Source organism: Cyprinus carpio, chromosome A23 (assembly GCF_018340385.1).
Source record: "Cyprinus carpio isolate SPL01 chromosome A23, ASM1834038v1, whole genome shotgun sequence".
In the NCBI taxonomy this organism is placed as follows: domain Eukaryota; kingdom Metazoa; phylum Chordata; class Actinopteri; order Cypriniformes; family Cyprinidae; genus Cyprinus; species Cyprinus carpio.
This window is the reverse complement of record NC_056594.1, coordinates 13,955,597-13,975,125: the sequence shown is the minus strand read 5'-3', so window position 1 is coordinate 13,975,125 and position 19,529 is coordinate 13,955,597. Positions and strand designations below refer to the sequence as shown.

At 37.7% G+C, this 19,529-nt stretch overlaps 1 protein-coding gene and 1 long non-coding RNA gene across 11 annotated transcripts in view; one reads left to right on the top strand and one right to left on the bottom strand.

Annotated features, from left to right (window-relative positions):
- Nucleotides 1-1,831: 1,831 nt before the first annotated feature.
- Nucleotides 1,832-6,882, bottom strand: LOC122135091. Its single transcript, XR_006153318.1, has 4 exons — nt 6,746-6,882; nt 3,990-4,078; nt 2,222-2,358; nt 1,832-2,131 (listed from the first exon to the last, which is right to left on the bottom strand). It is a non-coding gene; the product is annotated as an uncharacterized LOC122135091 (long non-coding RNA).
- LOC109088318 (sodium channel protein type 8 subunit alpha-like) overlaps nt 6,121-19,529 on the top strand; it is a 70,036-nt gene continuing 56,627 nt past the window's right edge. For 4 of the 10 annotated variants that reach the window (XM_042713248.1, XM_042713241.1, XM_042713251.1 and 1 more), the window contains exons 1-2: nt 6,122-6,354; nt 10,771-11,102. In XM_042713248.1, the coding sequence (XP_042569182.1) occupies nt 10,827-11,102 (276 nt within the window). In that variant the 5' untranslated portion in view covers nt 6,122-6,354; nt 10,771-10,826. Of the gene's footprint in view, nt 6,359-6,819; nt 7,272-8,333; nt 8,363-10,770; nt 11,103-19,529 lie in introns of those variants that run through there. The other 6 variants (XM_042713250.1, XM_042713246.1, XM_042713245.1 and 3 more) reach the window with 5 other exon arrangements.

Sequence of the window (19,529 nt, the reverse complement as noted above, 5' to 3'; positions counted from 1 at the left end):
GGTACTGGTAGCTTTGGCACTGTGTGCAGGTGCCAAGTCCTGTTGGAAAATGAAATCTGGATCTCCATAAAGTTGGTCAGCAACAGGAAGCATGAAGTGCTCTAAAACTTCCTGGTATACGGCTGCGTTGACCTTGGACCACAGAAAACACAGTGGACCAACACCAGCAGATGACATGGCACCCCAAACCATCACTGACTGTGGAATCCTTTACACTGGACCTCAAGCAACGTGGATTGTGTGCCTCTCCTCTCTTCCTCCAGACTCTTGGACCCTGATTTCCAAAGGAAATGCAAAATTTACTTTCATCAGAGAACATAACTTTGGACCACTCAGCAGCAGTCCAGTCCTTTTTTGTCTTTAGCCCAGGCGAGATGCTTCTGACGCTGTCTGTTGTTCAAGAGTGGCTTGACACAAGGAATGCGCCAGCTGAAACCCATGTCTTGCATACATCTGTGCGTAAGGGTTCTTGAAGCACTGACTCCAGCTGCAGTCCACTCTTTGTGAATCTCCCTCACATTTTTGAATGGGTTTTGTTTCACAATCCTCTCCAGGGTGCGGTTATCCCTATTGCTTGTACACTTTTTCTACCACATCTTATCCTTCCCTTCGCCTCTCTATTAATGTGCTTGGACACAGAGCTTTGTGAACAGCCAGCCTCTTTTGCAATGACCTTTTGTGTCTTGCCCTCCTTGTGCAATGTGTCAATGGTCGTCTTTTGGACAACTGTCAAGTCAGCAGTCTTCCCCATTGTGTAGCCTACAGAACTAGACTGAGAGACCATTTAAAGGCCTTTGCAGGTGTTTTGAGTTAATTAGCTGATTAGAGTGTGGCACCAGGTGTCTTCAATATTGAACCTTTTCACAATATTCTAATTTTCTGAGATACTGAATTTGGGATTTTCCTTAGTTGTCAGTTATAATCATCAAAATTAAAAGAAATAAACATTTGAAATATATCAGTCTGTATGTAATGAATGAATATAACATACAAGTTCCACTTTTTTAATGGAATTAGTGAAATAAATCAACTTTTTGATTATATTCTAATTATATGACCAGCACCTGTACTTCATGCTCAGCTAGTGTTAGCGATTTTGTTGTATTTAGCGAGCAGTCTTTCTTTAGCTACTTTCCATCAAAAGCAGATGGCAGCAGTGTCCGCTACCATGAAGAACTTAACATGGTCAAGAGCAGAGCTCTATTATCATCGAAAAGGACACCGTTATCGGTTTCATGGTAATATTGTTTGTATGTACCACATGGTATGAACATCTTGCGGGAGAGATTTGCACACAATTATAAACATTCTCGAAAGTTATGCTGTCGCAACACATCAATTTTCACACACATCTATATATATATATATATATATATATATATATCGAAATATATATATATATATATATATATATATATGTAGTGTTTTTATGCATTTTTGTAAAGTCTTGTAAAGTTTTGACCGGTTTGCTTTTTAAAATGCTTGTAGCCTACTATTTACTATTATTCATAGTGTCGTTTTTGATATATTGTACTAAAACCATTTAGGGTCAGTTTGATAGTTATTCATTACAAAATAAGTATATGTAACCCAAAACTAAAGAAAAAAACTTACAAAAATGTATAGCCCCCATTTATTAATTCATAGATGCAGTATATTTAACAAATAATTCAGTTATGTTCTGGCCACTTAGTAAATGTCCTCAGTTGGTTTCCATTTCAGAAATCAGAATGTAGGACAGTAAAAGCAAAACAAAACTGCATTTTTTTATATATATTTCTGTTTTATTAATTCAATAACTAAATAAAGCCAAACAATTATTAGAGAGGCTTTACTGATATGACAGAAAAGCAGCACATAGCCCAGAGAGTTGTTTTGATGTCTGATGGGGGACGGCTCACATTAGCAGGCCCATCCAGGCAGAGAATAACAGGGCTGAGATTAATTTAAAAACTGGCAGATCTGTGACTGATGCAGCAGACCCAGATCTTGCTACAGCGTTTCTTAGCCAGATGGTGTATATGCCAGGTTTGTTTGGCAATGCACAATCCTGTCCATGACTTGTCACACCATAAAGGTAAAATCTCTGCATGTCTTCTCTGTCACACTGTAGAGGGCCTCCGCTGTCACCCTTGATTGAAGAGTATTCCAACAGATATTGTTAATCACTGTCATTCACAGACCACTTACTCTGCAGTGTGATATAATAAGACAACCTTACCTGACATGTCAACTCCTCCTTTGTCAATGCGCAGATCATGTTGTCATTAACATGGCCATTATACCAGCTTCTCTGGTTACAGATTCCAGTATCAATGAGATTAACTTCAGCCTCCTGAAGGGTGTTAAATACCATTCCTATAAAAAATAACTAAATAAGCATAGTTATAAATTCAAAACAAGGTAATTCTTTCTTTCAATATTCTTCTTAATCATAATCAGTATTTTTAAATCATCCATTAATGTTGAAAATACAAATTTTGTTGTGCTGTAAAATGTGTGTGTTCTTCTCAAAGAGGAAGGAGAGAACTGATTATATAAACCCACATACTATTAACAGTTTAACTGCCAGAAAGATTAAAAAATTTGAGCTACTCTGATATATGGACTCTTTTCACAGACTATGATGACACATTTCTGCAGTTTATAACATTGTAAATCTAGCAAAGTTTTTTTTATTTTTCATTTTTAAAAAATTATTTATATTTAAAACAATGTACTTTGTGTTATATTACCGTAATACTTAGGAATAGATCTAGAATTTTAGTTGATTCATGAATGTGAGAGCAAATTTGACATTTCTCTCTTCCAACATAATAAATCTTGCAGTATTTTTTTCCTCTTTTGGAAAGTCATAGAAACACTGTAATAGATTTTTTTCTTTTGATATTAGAGCAAATGGGAACATAAAGAAAATTTATTTGTTGTAGTTTGCGTTCATAATAGTAGTTTACCCAACAATGGTAACTTCCATTTCTAAAAACCCCAGAAGTGTAAAATGTGTCTTTGGACATCTAAACACTAACCTTCTAACACTGAGCAGCCCCAACCAGTGATGTAACATGAGCTGAAGCTTAGTTGTTTCTTATCCATTTCATTTTCCATTATGCATACAGGCTGCACATGTTTAGTGAAATACAGAGGGTGATGCAGATGCAAAAGTGCCACATCATTGTCATAATTAGATCGGTTGAACTTCTCGTGCTGGATCACTTGCTGGACTGAATGATACTGGACACCCTTTCCATGCCTGGATCGAGAGTTGACTCCTGCCACTATTCGTAGTTTATAGTTGCTACTATAATAAATGAAATATGTAAGGGGCATATTTCAATATGCATGCAAATGGTCTGAAATAAAAACTATTATTTTAGAAATTAGTTATTTTATATTAGTTATTAGTTAAATTAATTTTCTTGAGTAAAAATGTTTAATGTAGTAAGTTATCTACATCCAATGTTAATCTAAAAAGCAATAAATACAGTGGGTATAGAAAAGAAGCACCCCCCTTTAAAATAATCACCTTTTTTTGCTTTGCAGCCTGAAATTAAGATGGACACAGTTTTTGTTTTATCCAGCTGTATTTAGTATTTAGGCTACTCAGTGCAACTTATAACATCAAGGTGAATGATAAAACACCAACATGTCAGAAAAAAAACAACAGAATCATTGAGATGGAAAAAGGATACCCCCCCCACCCCCCCTAAAAATGACTTACAAAATCAAAAAGGTGTAGCTGATCACCTTCTCAATGGCACATAAAGCCAATTGACTCTCAACTGTTATCAGCTGTGGTCATTTTGATTAGCGCAACATGAAAAGAGCTTTCCAGGAGCATTCCAGTCCTTGGTAGTGCAATTGAAGCAAACAATAAACTATGGGTGGCAAGCTTCTACAGACAACATTTAGCATTGGGATGCGGTGATTACCCACCAATGGCTGATGATGGACCCACCACAGATATGCCTAGACATCTGCTGTATGCTCACCTGCCAAGACCAAGCACCCTCAAATGCAGAAAGGCCTCCTGAAATACGATGCTGCTTTGGAGGATCCAGCAAAGGTCACTGTCCACAACCTTAAGAGCATTTAGTCATTTGCACTGAACATTTTTCATTACTCTTTATGTGACAACAACCAATGATGATTACATTATCTGTAAATTGTGGTGTGTGGTCTGGCGTGTGTAGTGAGATTTATTTTTTTTTTTTTTTTCAAACGGTACTATATCATAATTTTGCTCAATTCGGTATTTCATGCACTGCTGTTCCGAAAAGTGCTTCCCAAATTGATGCAAAACCGGTAAACCTAAAGAACAACGGCATGGATAAAACAGATGAAACTCTATTAATGCACCCACAACTAATAAATCCAGAGCGCAGTAGAAGTGAAATATGCCATTACTTTACATACAAAACAGATGATAAAGGTGAACGAACTGACCACAGGATTCAGCACATCAAATCTTGCTAACTTGCTCAATCGTGTGCTCATCCTGATCTTTTCTGAGAATTAAGAGATCGACAGGTTAGTGCATCATTCATAAATTCAGACTTAATTTGAACTTTTATTCACAACTGATCAAAGCCCAAACATAAGATGTGACGCTGTAAACACAAAAGCTCAAACATGTGACGCTAGAACCAGTGACATTTTAGTCACATTTTGGCAGTTTTGCTATATTAATTTTAGTATCAATAATATGAAGGGAATGTTTCTGCCACATTGTTGACCGCTAACATGAAGCAGCCGAGAGAGGGAGAGATTTATATTTAAAGCTTTTTCTTTGCCTATCTGAGTCTGAAATCGATAAAACATTTTGAGGGAGAGAGAAATAATAACATGATTTTGAATATACCTTTGATTGTTAGAATAACACTTGGAAAAAAAATTGTTATAACTCATCAACAGCATTACAGCACTTATATATCTAAGGCAGTGATTATTTATAAAAGATAAATGTAGGCTACTAATACATGTTTAGTATGTAAACATTACTAAACACATACCTAACATTAACCAAGATAATTCACTTTTTTTTTTTAGTTTTCAGTTCACTTATTTCTTGAGGCTGGTTATTTGCCACCTATGGTATTGATTTAGTATCGATACCGAGGTATTACTTTCTGGTATCGTACCGAAGCCAAAATTATGGTATCGAGCGATCCCTATCTGTAAATAATATTAACCAATTTAATCCACCAGTGACATTTATGACTAAAATAAGCTGTTAACATGCATTTTTTTATGTACATAAGATATTTAAAACATCTAATGATGTATTAAGATGGTGCTCTCACAGTGCATGTAAACTTCAGAGACACCGGTCCCTAAGTAATGGAGTAAAATTTGTAGAATTAAAAGTATTGTTACATTAGTTGAAACATTATATATATATATATATATATATATATATATATATATATATATACACGCAGGGGCATTGCACAAGATCCCGGGCCCTATGCATAGGCAGTCCTGATGGGCCCCAAATATAATTAAAATCAATATAATTTGTTTCACTGGGGTATTCAATAGTAAAATTCTCATTCACATCTATGGGGAAAAATTGGGATTAAATGGGGTAGTAGTAGTAGTAGTAGAAATAATATTTTTAAAATGAAACCACCTGCAAGATGATAACGAGCTAATGAAGACTAATTGTAGGGCTGTTTTAAACATTTTAAATGTGAAAGCAGTAAGAGGGAGCTATAGCAGATCTCCTTGCAACTGATTATTAGGATATCTGAAAAGATTCTAAGTGATGTTACATGAGGAAGAACGTGCAAATCAACACTTTTCAAACCTTACTAAAGACAAAAACGTAAATATATCATACAATACATATTCACAACTTTTGTGACCTTTTAGAGTACTGTAAAAGATCCTTTAGAAACACTGCCATTATAAACAAATCCATTAAGATGATTTTATGCGAGTTTGTCCCTCATGGTAATACACCAAGCCAACATCCTGTTTATTTATAGCGTTTTAAATATATTTTTAAAATGCTACACAATTAAGGCTGTGCGATTGTTGCTTCAGACACAATAGGCTACATAACATCAAAATCGTTATTCCCTAACATTCCTGAAGCACCTCATACTCGAAGAAGGATCTAACTGAAATTCCAATAAACGAAAACGGAACTGAACTCCTTTTATTGTGGAACGGTGCTACCTATTGACCGACAGTCCCTTATATTTTGCTGGGAGTCATCAATTATGCAGGGGAACGGTGCACACTGAAGGAAGGTAGCAGCAACAATATGGCGACATCCGCAATTTCTTCCGAATTTCTTTCGACATCTGCAGAGCAGTGAGGATTTTTTGGATACCCGCTAACGCAATCATAGTAGGTATTGTGTTTAAATCTCGCACTTGCGATGTTTATTCCTTGCAATGGAAGTCGTTGCACTGTCCATAAATGTCGCAGAGGCGCCGCACGCAGAGGGGGTTTTTACTGCTAGATGCTTCTTGCAAAAATTAGGTTTTATATTCCGTCATAACTGCGATGACGCTTTATCCTTTCACTTTTTTTGTTTTTGTTAAAATAAACCTATTCTGATTATGCCCTTTCATTTCCCTGTCTCAAATGACAGTTTTAAGAGCTCATCGTATGAGTTAACATTCTTCCGAGGCAGTATGTAGAGTGTTATTTGTATTTGCATGATCAATGACGTGATCCGCAGCCTGCAGCTTTGAACCCTCACATGAATAAAGGTCTTCTTGTCAGCATTACTCACATGTCAAGCTGAGCAAATGAGCAAAAATGCACATGTGGACAGGTTTGAAGTGATCCGTTGTAATTAAGACGTTCAAGAGGCAATTCATGCTTGGCTGCTTATTGATTGTAGGGTGGACGCAGGTTGCACGGGTGTGGTATGCTACATTTTCTTGTTTATGTTCCTCGCGAGCAGAAACCTTACACAACGTCGTTGACGCATCTCGCTGTCCTCTGAATGCGATAGACGTTTTACTCAGAAATGGGGTTATATGACGAAATAGATGCTGGCTGTGTGATTATAAAAGGGTAAATACGACGAGAGAGCGAAAAAGACACTGCAGTAGCCTATTTTCCGTTTTTCCTCCGCGGCTTCGGCCCGCTTTCGTGAAGGCGTTGGGCTGTTTAGAAACGTACGTTTTCAGACAAAATTGTTTTGTGATCCCGGAGAAAATACGACAACGTTTTGGACAACGCAAAGATGTTGTTCGTGAAACCGTTGTGCTGATAAGCCATGGATTTCGTGACCAAACATTGATGAAATCAAGGTAGGACCACTGCGTATTCAGTCAAGTAACAATACAACTAGACGATGTTATTGAAATGAGGTTTGCTTTAAGGAATTGTTGTTACACTTATGTCCGAATATACAATTTATTGACGGGTATTTTGCATTTCAAGACGTTAGTGTGTCGTTTTCATGCAAAACAATTCTGTGGCGCATAGAACCTCAACCTAGAAAGACACACGGATAAAAATGTATTCATTATTTTATTCATAATGCTTCCCAAATTAACCCATGTCTTCCCATCTGCAAGTAAGCTGGATCACGGAGCACACCTGATATTTTCTAGAGCTCTTATGTGTTCTCGTGCAGCCCAGCATAATTCCTTCAGTTATTTCAAGATATTTAGGCCCACACAACAGAAGCCCACCTCACTCATTCCCTCACACCCTTTTTTATAACCCCCTGAGAAACAACATGCTTCCATATACTTTAGCTTATTGAAGGTGCACAGTAAAAAGTAAAAATTAAATTCATAGCGGCAGTAGCCCATGTCTTGAGATTTCTGAACTGCCTTTAGTAACACTGCACATTACTGTTAAACCAATTTGCAGATTAAACCAATGTTTAATCAATATGATTGTTCACTAAAAGCAAAATTTCTTTACAGCTAATAATATCTTATGAGGGCAGCTATTGTTTTATCTTTCATAACAGATCATTTGATGAACAAGGAATTTTGTAATCAATTTTAACGAAATGTAAACAATTTAATGAAACAAGATGTGCTTTTTAACAAAAAACTAAAACACAATTAACAGCATATGGCAAAATAATCCTATAACTGTAACTGCATAATTTGTTCATACTGCAATGCATGCTGGAAACTCAAGAAACTTTAAATCTGCAATGTTTTCTAGTATGTAAATGTTTCAGACAACTGTTAGGCTTGATGGGTCAAAATGTGCAGAAATATTGTTGCTCTTGCATTTTTAATTTTTTTTTTTAAATTTTTTTTTTAAATGTAGCCTAGATTTACAATAATTAAAATTTCCTTCATATGTGATTAAAAAAATAACAACAACTTGTAATTCCCTTTTTACAGTGTGGTGCTGATTGGACAGCTCCTGTAAGGCAAGTTTGTCTTTGCTTGTGCTGTTTGGACCACAAGGCTTACTAATACGACATTGAAAATGACATACAAAATGTGTTTGGATTTGTTTAGTATAATAATTTATTTTGTTTACCTAACTCATTGCTAAGGGAAAAAAACTACTTAAACCAAACCAAAGATGGTTTGCAGGTCTTCGCTTTAAGCTGGTCTCCTAGCCTGACAAAGTAAAAAGTGCCCAAAACCCTTTTAAAGCCTGCCAAGAGACCAGCTAAAACTGACAAACCAGCTTATGTTGGTTTAAGCTGATTTTTCAAGTGTTCATACCCATGGGACTCCTGCCACTAACAGTGTCTGTTATGTGCCAATGTTTGTGGCATTCCTTGATATTTTGTTTGTGTATAATTTGCTTGAAGGTAAATGGGGTATATTTACTTCAAAGGCAGGATGAAAATGCAAATGCCATTTCTGAAACAAAACTGGAATTGGATGGAGAGAAAAGCTAAAAGTGAGCTAAGTAGCTCTATAATATCAGGATATGGCTTGGTTAAGTGTCTGGACCATAAGTGCACTGCACACAAGCTTTTAGACAATGTGGTTCACCAGACCTCCCTTCACCCACCCCATTTCCTATTCTGCAGCCTTAGGGACATAACGCACATCCCAAATCGACATCTCAGTGGAGGTTTTGTTCATAAGGGAGGCAGGTTCAAATCTGCTTGTGCTATCATGTGCTATCTTCTAACCCAGTCTACATCCTTTCAGCTCCCAGCACCCTTTCATCTAAAATAGAAACATCCATCATAATTACCCAAAAGAACCATACCGTGAGAACCTATGCAAGCACATATCAGGAAAAAAGTCCAATGAATCACTTATCGCAAAGGCAATTAATATTATTGCGAGCATAATCCAAAGACAAAACATTAAGTATCACCTTTATCTGCTCATAATGGAGGGTGCTTTTCATTTTTCATGAAGTGGATGACTCATCCAGGATGTAGCGCCAGTCCTTCTTTAACATGCTCTCAATTTAGCAACAGATTGTTTTGATGTGTGAGGTAATATTTTTAGATGACAGGCTTAGCGTTTTACTTTCTTGTGCTTAACATATCAGTTTGTGTGAGCGGATGATGTAACAAGGTAGTATTGTTCAGTAAGACTAAATCTTTCCACAAGCTAGAATTAAATCTAAATAGCATTTTGTTGTTTTGCAATTTTATTTTATTTTTTTAAATTGTGACAAGATTGTGTGGGTTCTCTTGACTTAGATTTGAAGTATTTAGGCTATAATGTAATACAAAATAGTAACATGTGGCATTCCTTGATTTTTTTGCCAGTAGTAGCTGGTATAAATAATCACCGAAGTGATGATGACTAATGATCATATGTTTGATGAATGATCAGTTTCAATGTACAGATAAGTCAGCTTAAATTCCTTTCTTACATCCAACTGATCTGTTGCTACTTCCATTTCAATGCAACTCCTGAAATTTTAGATTTAGAGCAGCAAAGTGTATACAAATATGAATGATATTTGTAATATGTACAAATGTAATATTAATGTCATATTAGTAATAAATATTATCACCCCAAATGTTAGTTACATAGTTTTTGCAGTTATAATAAAATATTGTAGTTGGGTTGACTTGAGGCTGACATCATGCATCACAGTTTGCCATGTCCAAGCACTCTACCAGATCCAAAAAGCAAACAACAAACAGTGGTAATATACACTCACAGAATGCTTTCATACTATACCTAAAAATTATGATCCTATCCTTTATCTCAATACTGAAATCTCAGTATTGGCCACACACTGATTCACCTATAATGAATTATTAAAATATTGGTGTCCGGGTCACTGTGAGCCCAGAGAGTGCTGTCAAAGAGAAGTCTTTTTTACTCTGTGGCCATATTTGCAGTGCCTCTGGGAAGCTAATTCAGGTGTCCAAAAGCAACTCCTACCTACATGAATGGGGAAAGCCTGAAATCTCAAAAACTACTTGCCACACTCACATTTAAATTATATATTTCAAATCAACAATAAAATGTGACTCACAAAAACTGCCTCATGATTGTTGTTTTTTATATGCTCAAATAGTGATAAAAAAGCTTTCAAGCTGAAACTGCCAGTGTGAATGTGCAATAACTTTACCAATTGTCAATTGGCTCTTGTATTTAGAAGGCTGAACATATTCCACCACATTGATTAGATTTGCATTCAAAACTGGAAAGGACTTTCTTGACCTGGTAAGCTCTTTTCCCAGTGGCTGACTTTTGGCAGTAAGGGTACACCAGGTTCATGTCAGTTTCTTTACAGGTATGCACTTTTGGGCCAGATCAAGTTGCAGTGTGGACAAGAGTACTGTATAATTCTGACTGTGTGAGCCTAGATGTCCAGTAATGTCCTTTTTTCTTTCCAACATAGAACTGGCTGCCGTGGAGGGTACATAACAGGAGAAATAGTTGCTGCAGGATGAAAACATGGCTGCACCCCTTGTTGCACCGCCAGGGCCTGACAGCTTCAAATACTTTACCAGGGAATCTCTGTGTGAAATCGAAAAGCGCATTGCTGAGGAGAAAGCCAAACCGCCACCTAAACCAGACAGCAGCTACCGCGACGATGATGATGAGAACAAGCCCAAGCATAACACTGACCTGGAGGCGGGCAAGAGTCTGCCCTTCATTTATGGGGACATCCCTCCTGGCATGGTGGCAACACCACTGGAGGATCTCGATCCTTACTACATGAATAAGAAAGTGAGTGTGTCATAGTGTCTATTCATATAGCCTTCACATTATATTCTAAGCAGCGCACTATGGATCATTATAGATGTGGAAAAGCTGGTGTATTTTAAACCAGCTTTTTTCAGGTCATTTATTTTTATTTTCTTATATAGAAAACCCTGATGGTGACACACGGCTGTAGGATTTATTTGGTAAACATGCCAATATGAATTATCTCCTATAATCCGCTACAGTGCTGAAGCATTTGTTTGTGGTTAATGTATGTTGTAGATTGTGAATGAAATGATGCTTTAAAAAGTTTTGGAGAGGAGGTCAGCAGTGGTCTGCTGAAGCTTTATGGTTCCAGCTGACAGACTTGTTTTAATTGTTCCATTAATAATCCTTTAGAAAAGAAATGCTCCAGTGCATTTAAAAGAACAGTGCGCCATATTAGAACAACTCTCTGTGTAGTGGGACAGTGGTAAGATAGTTAGGCCTAATTAAAGATGGCCTGTAATGTTGTTTTTCTGGTGTTGAAAATGTGTATGTGAAGAGAGAAAAATTGTGGATAAAAGTGACTTCTCTGAAATATATTCCACATTGGTTACAGTGTTTACTTTATTTTTGTTTATATATTTTTAAATATTTCTTTATTTGTGAAAAATACTGTTATAGAATTATAGAATCAGGAAGTTGTCATCTTAAATGAGTATGTTTGTTTTGCACATTTATTGTTAATGTAATTCATTTTCAAATTATTTCAAGTTTCTCAAACATTAATTAAAATAAATAAAAATTATAATATCGTATTATATATAATATATATCTATCGGCTTATATATAATATATCGGCTTTATATCTGCCATCCGCCACCCTGCTCTCTAAGATATTGGCATCGGCTGTCAAAAAAACAATATCGGTTGACCACTACTCAAGATGCTCTTTGGATCATTCGCAAATCATGCTAAAGGTTCTTCAGAGTCTTCGGTTGACCACTACTCAAGATGCTCTTTGGATCATTCGCAAATCATGCTAAAGGTTCTTCAGAGTCTTGTGGAGTAAAAGCCCCGCCCCACTCGTCACAAAGATGCTCTTTGGATCATTCGCAAATCATGCTAAAGGTTCTTCAGAGTCTTGTGGAGTAAAAACCAAATACCATATTTTGTTGTAAATATTATAAAAACACATGCTCTAAGACATTTAAATGAATGCACAGTTACTTGATATGTTACCAGTCATAAAACAGTGGCTTCTTTTTGATGTTGCAAATGAGCAATATCAGATGCAAGCTAGTCCTCAGACAGATTTTCAGGAGCAAGTTGTTATCAGATGTAGCCTATGGGTGGAAGATGAAGTCATCTTTTCTGTCTGAAAGCTCAGCCCCCCTGCATTCCTGTTTGGCTTGGCGCTAAGTGCAGTGGTGAGACTTCAGCAGTGTTTGCCACACTGGACATTACTAAATAATGAACAGATTCGTTTGTGCATTAATGTCTGTTAATGTGTGCATGTGTTGAAGCGTTTCCCTGCCTCCCTCTCTTGCTCTCTCCCTCTGTCTCATTCCTCTGCCTCCCTCTCATGCAGCACACGCTGACTGTTATGTAACTGCCTGCTCCATGCACAGGAAGGAGATTTCAGTCTCCCGATAAAAACCTCATGGAGGAGCTTATGTGAAACGCAGGCTAAAGGAACTGAATTATGTTCCAAACCGAATTCATTTTTATCATAACAATTGCTCACATTAGACCTTATATTAGAATTTTTTTGAATATTTAGATGTGTCTCTGCATTGCATTTTCATGCACATGCCGTAGGCATGTTTTAGCTCTGCAATCTCAAGGATTCAATGGCTCTATGATTGAGTGCATTGCCAGCATTGGGATCAGATCTCCCTGCATCCCATTGTCCTTTTGTTTCCTCACGCTATGCTCAACTTGCAGCCTACAGCAGTAGTGAAACCTGATTCTTGAGGCTCAGGGTAACTCTCTTCATAGTGTAAAACCAGCTGAGAAATGGGAGCTGGCAGCTTTTAAATCCAAACCCTTGACACTATCTGAAGCAATTAGCCTAGGAAGCTTTGCTACAGGAGCAGCTGATGAACCCTGATTCCTCCAGCACAGATGATTCAAGGAGTTGGTTATACAGTATGCTGAAAACAAATCAATTGTGGGACGGAGAGGCTTAACAGGATTTACCCAAGTAGGACATGTTAGATCTACATCCTCCTCAGTCCTTAAAGGGGTCATATGACGTCGCTAAAAAAGAACATTATTTTGTGTATTTGGTGTAATGAAATGTGTTTATGTGATTTAAGGTTCAAAAAACACATTATTTTCCACATACTGTACATTATTATTTCTCCTCTATGCCCCACCTTTCTGAAACGCATCGATTTTTACTAAGCTCATCATTTTGTCCCGTTGCGACGAAACAAAACCGATAAAACTTATTTCAAACGAGGCATTTGTTGCACCCAGTGGGGACATAATTACTGATTATAATGACTTGTACTGTTTTTTTTTACGCATAAACATAAAACCATGTCTGCATTTGTGATCAAAGAAACGACAAACAACAAGTGCTAACTTACTCTACACTGCTCAAAACTCGCGTTTGAATCATCAGTGGCAAATTCTTTAAATATGAAAACATACTTACAGGCTGTGAGTCAGAACAGACGGCATTTTAGGCTACTCTCCCAGGATCAGGAAACAGTCCTCCATAAAATGCGTTGCACACACACAAATATTTGGTTTGAACTGTTCTGGAACAGTGTTTTAAATACAACTTAATCACTGATTTCTAGTTGTGTCCTCTTTTGAAAGGCCAAACAAAGTAGTTTTGCTTTCACAATGAAACACAGCGTCTCCACGATAAGGCGGCAGCAACAATACTACAGCGAGAATTAAAGTTAAGCCTTCTTTCTTTGCTTGAACATTTGTGCGGTGTTATGCAAATCTTCCCACACCGTGACGTAGACGTGGGGGCGTGTTTAAACGAGGCGTTTTAGGAGGGCGTGTATGAGTCTTAACTTTTAAATAGAATATCTCTTTGGGTTAGAGACTTTAGTCTTTGCAACTTTAGGTATCTTATCTATTAACAAACAGCTTGTAACACTCCAAAGAGAAAGGAAAACTTGAAATCGCATCATGTGACCCCTTTAAAAACATTGATTTATATTTAGGCATTTAGAAAATTCTCTATCCAGTGTGATGTACAGTGCATGCAGGGTATGCAGTTAATTAGTAAGTGTGATCCCTGGGAATCAAACACATGGCCATGCCTTTGCTAGTGCTATACCCTACAAGTTGAACTTCCTAAAACAGAAAAAATCCTAAAACCCAGCTTTATTTTATTTTATTTTATTTTTAGTAGTAGTAACTGATTTTCTTTTAATTGTGTCTATTTTGTTGTATTCTTTTTTAAATATATATATTTTTTAATTATCATCTGTTTTATATTAATATATTTATTTGTGTTTCTATTGTATTTTATATATTTTATTGTATTAATATTATTAATATTATTATATTTAATTTAATTTGATTTTTTTTATTTGATTTTATTATTTTGCTTGAGTGCTGCACCATTTCAAATTCAAGGTTTTCAAATATTTACGTTTTTATACACATTTTATTTTTATATATTTTTATTGGAAACCAGCATTTTTGTTTTTGTTTTATTAACTTAATTATGCTACAGCTGTTTTCCAGCCTTTTTCTTTTTTATGTGGTACATTAGAACAGTGAACCAAAAAAACAAAAAAAAGAAAACATCTCCCAAGAACAGAGGGGAGAGAGGAAAAATACAATAATAAAAAACATGGATAAATAATATGAATAATAATAATAAATAAACTAAGAAAAATCAATTAAAAAATAATTAGTTAGGTGAAGATAAATCAGTAAATAAATAAAAAAGACAAAATAAAATAAAATCCAAAAGGAAGGCATAAAAAAAAAAAAAATACTAATAACAATAATAAAAAAAAAGTTACTTAAATAAAGGATGCCCAGCATGCTCACTAAAGACTTGATAAGATAAACAAATTGGATGCATCCCATTGATTCAGTTGGAGTCCAGAGAGGTGAGGGTGTTTACATATGTTATGAGAGGTTGCCATCTTTTATAAAAATTGGTTGCTGAACCCCTGAGGGAATATTTCATTTTTTCCAAAGACAGGAAAGACATTAAATCCCTTAACCAAGAAGTAGTGGGAGGATCGTTTGGGCTTTTCCAATGTAATAGAATACGTCTACGGGCTATGAGAGAGGCAAAAGCCACAACATCAGAGTTTTTCTTAGTGAGACTAGTTGAAGTACGAGGAACCCCAAAGATGGATATCAGTGGACAAGGCTCTAACCTGATATTGAGGGAATTATTTAATGATTTAAAAAAAACATGACTAGAAATTGACTAATTTGGGGCAAGAAAAAAACATATGAACATGGTCTGCTGGAGATAAACCACATCTGTTACAGGTATCATTTGTGCCTGGAAATAGCCTACTAAGTCTGTTTTTTGTGAAGTGAATTTTGTGGAAAACCTTAAATTGGATCAAACTAAGATTAGCACAGGAAGATGTAGAATTGACCCTGATCATTGCCTCTCTCCACCACTCATCAGTCAAATCAAAGCCAAGCTCCCTTTCCCAACTATCCTTGAGCTTCACAAGGGAGGACATATTCGAAGATGCTATGAGGTCAAGGAATACTGAGATCTTACTACGAGCCAGTGGAAGGGAGAGTACCTCAGTGATAAGAGATTCCGCTGGAGAGTGAGGGAAAAGAGTAAAGTGTGTACGAGCATAATTCCGCACTTGAAAGTATCGGAACATATGAGACTGGGGTAAATTAAATTTAGTACGGAGGTCGTTAAATGAGGCAAAAAGGCCGTCTGAATATAAATCTAAAAAAAACGAACCAGACCCCTCTCTCTCCACAAAGTAAAAGCTGCATCTGCGTTGGAGGGGGGAAAGAAATGATTATTGCAAATAGGGCTTAAAGAGACGGGTGATGAAAGTTTAAAGTGTTGCCTGAATTGTTTCCAAATTTTCAAGGAGGAAAGTACAATTGGGTTTTTAATACAACTAGGATAACGAGAAGCTAGAGGGGCGCAAAGCAGAGCTGCCAAAGATGAGGGATGGCAAGAGGCATCTTCCATTACACACCAGTCTAAATTGGGAGAATTACACCAAGCATGGATTTTTTGAAGATTGGCGGCCCAGTAGTAAAATAAAAAGTTAGGCAGTGCAAGGCCCCCGTATGATTTGCTTCTTTGGAGTGTTGTTCGACGAGCTCTTGGGTTCTTACCAGCCCAAATAAATTTTGAGATCATTCTGTCTAACATTTGTATGAATGATTTAGATAAAAAAATTGGAAGACACTGGAAAAGAAACAAAAATCTGGGAAGAATATTCATTTTAATAGAATTGATTCTCCCCACCAAAGAGAGAGGGAGAGAGTCCCAGCGTGCCAAATCAGACCTAATTTCAGTAACCAGCTTTGTAAAATTATTTGTCTATAGTGAGGAAAGGGAGTGAGAAATATTAATACCTAAATAGCGAAAGCAGTTATAAGCTAATCGAATTGTTTGTGTATATTGAGGGAAGTGTTTGGGTGATGTGTTTACCGGAAAACACTCACTTTTACTGATGTTTACTTTATAACCTGAGAATAATCCGAAAGTTGTCAAGATTTGCAGAATATTATCTACAGAGCTAACTGGGTCCGTAACATATAGCAACAGGTCATCAGCATAAAGAGACACTGGATGTTCCAGTCCAGATCTAACAATACCAGCGAAACATGCAGAAGATTTAAGAACAATGGGAAGGGGCTCTAATGCTATGGCAAAGAGCAGGGGGGACATTGGGCAACCTTGGCGGGTCCCTCTCGATAGAGGGAAATATTCAGACCTTTGAAAGCTAGTTGTCACACAAGCAGAAGGGGCAGAATATAAAAGTTGTATCCAAGAAATAAATTTGGACCCAAAGCCGAATTTCCCCAAAACAGAAAACAAGTAATCCCATTCGACCCGGTCGAAGGCTTTCTCCGCATCTAGAGATATAATCATTTCAGCATCTTGGGATTTTTATACACATTTTGATTTGAGGTTTGTGATCCGACTGTTTGAAAGGAGAAAGAGAGGCAAAGCTCCATATGGAGTCATAAATCTTAGAAGGGCTCTTCAAAATGTGCCATGTAGCACCATTGCTTCTCCCTGTGATGACACAGCACTCAAGAGTGGGCTTGTCTGGGCTGATTGGGGGGCTGGGGAAGGTAGGGCACAGCTTTAGTATAATGGCCGTCTCACTCCTCCCTCACATCTGCTCAAAGCCTTAGCACTCTCAGCATCTTATAAATACTCATATTATAATGTAAGCATCTCATTTATTTCTGTTAGCTACATACCTCAGTACATATGCTATAAAATGGCTACATGCAGGAACTAGCCTGTACATTTTTCTCTGTGCTTTATAAAAAGAAATACAAAACAGTAATTCTCTTAATTTTAATAAACATAATTAAATCACAGATTTGAAAGTGAAGCTCACAGTAGATGTTTGAAATATGTATGAAATTAAATGTTATAGAATGAAGAGAGTTTGGCCTTGGATTGTGCATTAGTTTCTGTTGATGTGGCAGATGCTGAATTATTGGCTCTGAATTTCATTCATCAGTTGCTGCTCTGCTCGTCACGCTTAGTCACCATCTTTGTCACCATCTTTGTCATTTCTTCATGTTTCTCTCCTCTCCATGTGTCCTCCACAAGTCTGGTCAATGCCTCACCTGCATCTTTTTTATTTCACTTTTTCCTACTCACTCGGCATCATCCTGTATCATGAGCTCTATCTCTCATTTTCCGTATGCTCTCATTCTCCCTGTGTCATAAAACAGAAGAATGCAACAAGGTAATACAAAACAACAGGTTTAGAGCGGGTTTTGACACATACACATGGATAGCAGGTGAGTGATTGCTCAGCATGGCAATGCTGAGATAGAATGGAAAAAGGTAAGTCCATGCAGGTAATTGGTAGGGTAGCATTCAGGAAGGAACCATGAGACCAGACAACAGTGAACTGAGGTGAGTGGGTAATATAGTCTGTGCTGATTGGATGTGACAAGTGCAGGTGATCAGACCTCTGGTGACTGTGAATGAGTGGGCACAGTGTAGGGGCCTGGTGCTGTGCAGGTTGTTGACTCTGTGACAGTACCCCCCAACCCCCCTACACAGGCAGCTCCTGATGACCGCAGTAGGCAATGATGAGAGAGCCTCTGCCTCTCTGTGCTGTTGATCAGGGTGATTCTCATGGAATTCAAGTAGCAGAGATGAGTCTAGTATGTCATCACTGGCAACCCAAGATGTTTCCTCTGGCAGAACCCCTCCCAATGTACGAGGTACTCTAGGTGACTGTCCTGTTGTTGGGAATCTAGGATGGTGTTGACTCTGTAGATGTTGTCCTCTAAAGGATTCATTGGAGGAGGAGGAGGAGGCGGCATGTCATCAGCACCAGACCCTGAAGAGGAAGGAAGCAGAGGATCAGTATATGGTTTCAACAGGGATACATGGAAAGAAGGTGAAATTCTTTTGTGAGGAAGAAGGTTTAGCCTGTATGTGAATTGTTGATCTGCCTCTGGATTGTGAGTGGACCGACATAGTGGGGACTCAGTTTGCAACAATGCAGTCGAAGATGGATGTCCCTGGTTGAGAGACAGACCTTCTGCCCTGGATGGTGCTTGGATGTTGCTGATCTTCTAGCATTGGCTTGACTCTTGTGTCTCCGAACTGCCCTCTGCAGGAGTATGTGAGCTGAGTCCCAAACCTCTTACTCTCCTGGAACCAATGGTTGACAGCTGGAATATCAGAAGGCTCACCTGACCAGACAAGTTAACGGCTCCAGCTTTCTTGATGTTCATGACAGTATGACCGCAGGTATCTCCCGATTTCTTTTATCTTTCGCTCAGTCTGGCCTTTGGACTGTGGATGATATCCCAATGTCAAGCTGACTGTGACTCAGAGTAACTGGAAGAAGGCATTCCACACTCGGGAGATGAATTGAGGGCCATGTTCAGAGACAATATTTCAGGTATCCCAAAATGACGAAAGACTTGCTGGAAGAGGGTTTCAGCAGTTTCAAAGGCAGTGGGTAGTCCTTTCAAAGGAATCAACTTGCACGCTTTGGAGAAGCGGTCTACAATAGTGAAGACACTTGTGTGAGAATCCGAAGAATGTAAGTCTGCGATGAAATCAATAGCAATGTGTGACCATGGCCTTTTAGGTACAGGAAGAGGGACCAGCTTTCCCTCAGGTAGGTGGCGAAAGACCTTGGATATGGCACAGACTGAGCAACCTTGGATGAACCAGGAGACATCCTGGGCCATATTGGGCCAACAATAGCAATTGCTGATGAGCGAGAGGGTTTGCAGGCCACCTGGTTGTCCCGAGACCTGTGATGTATG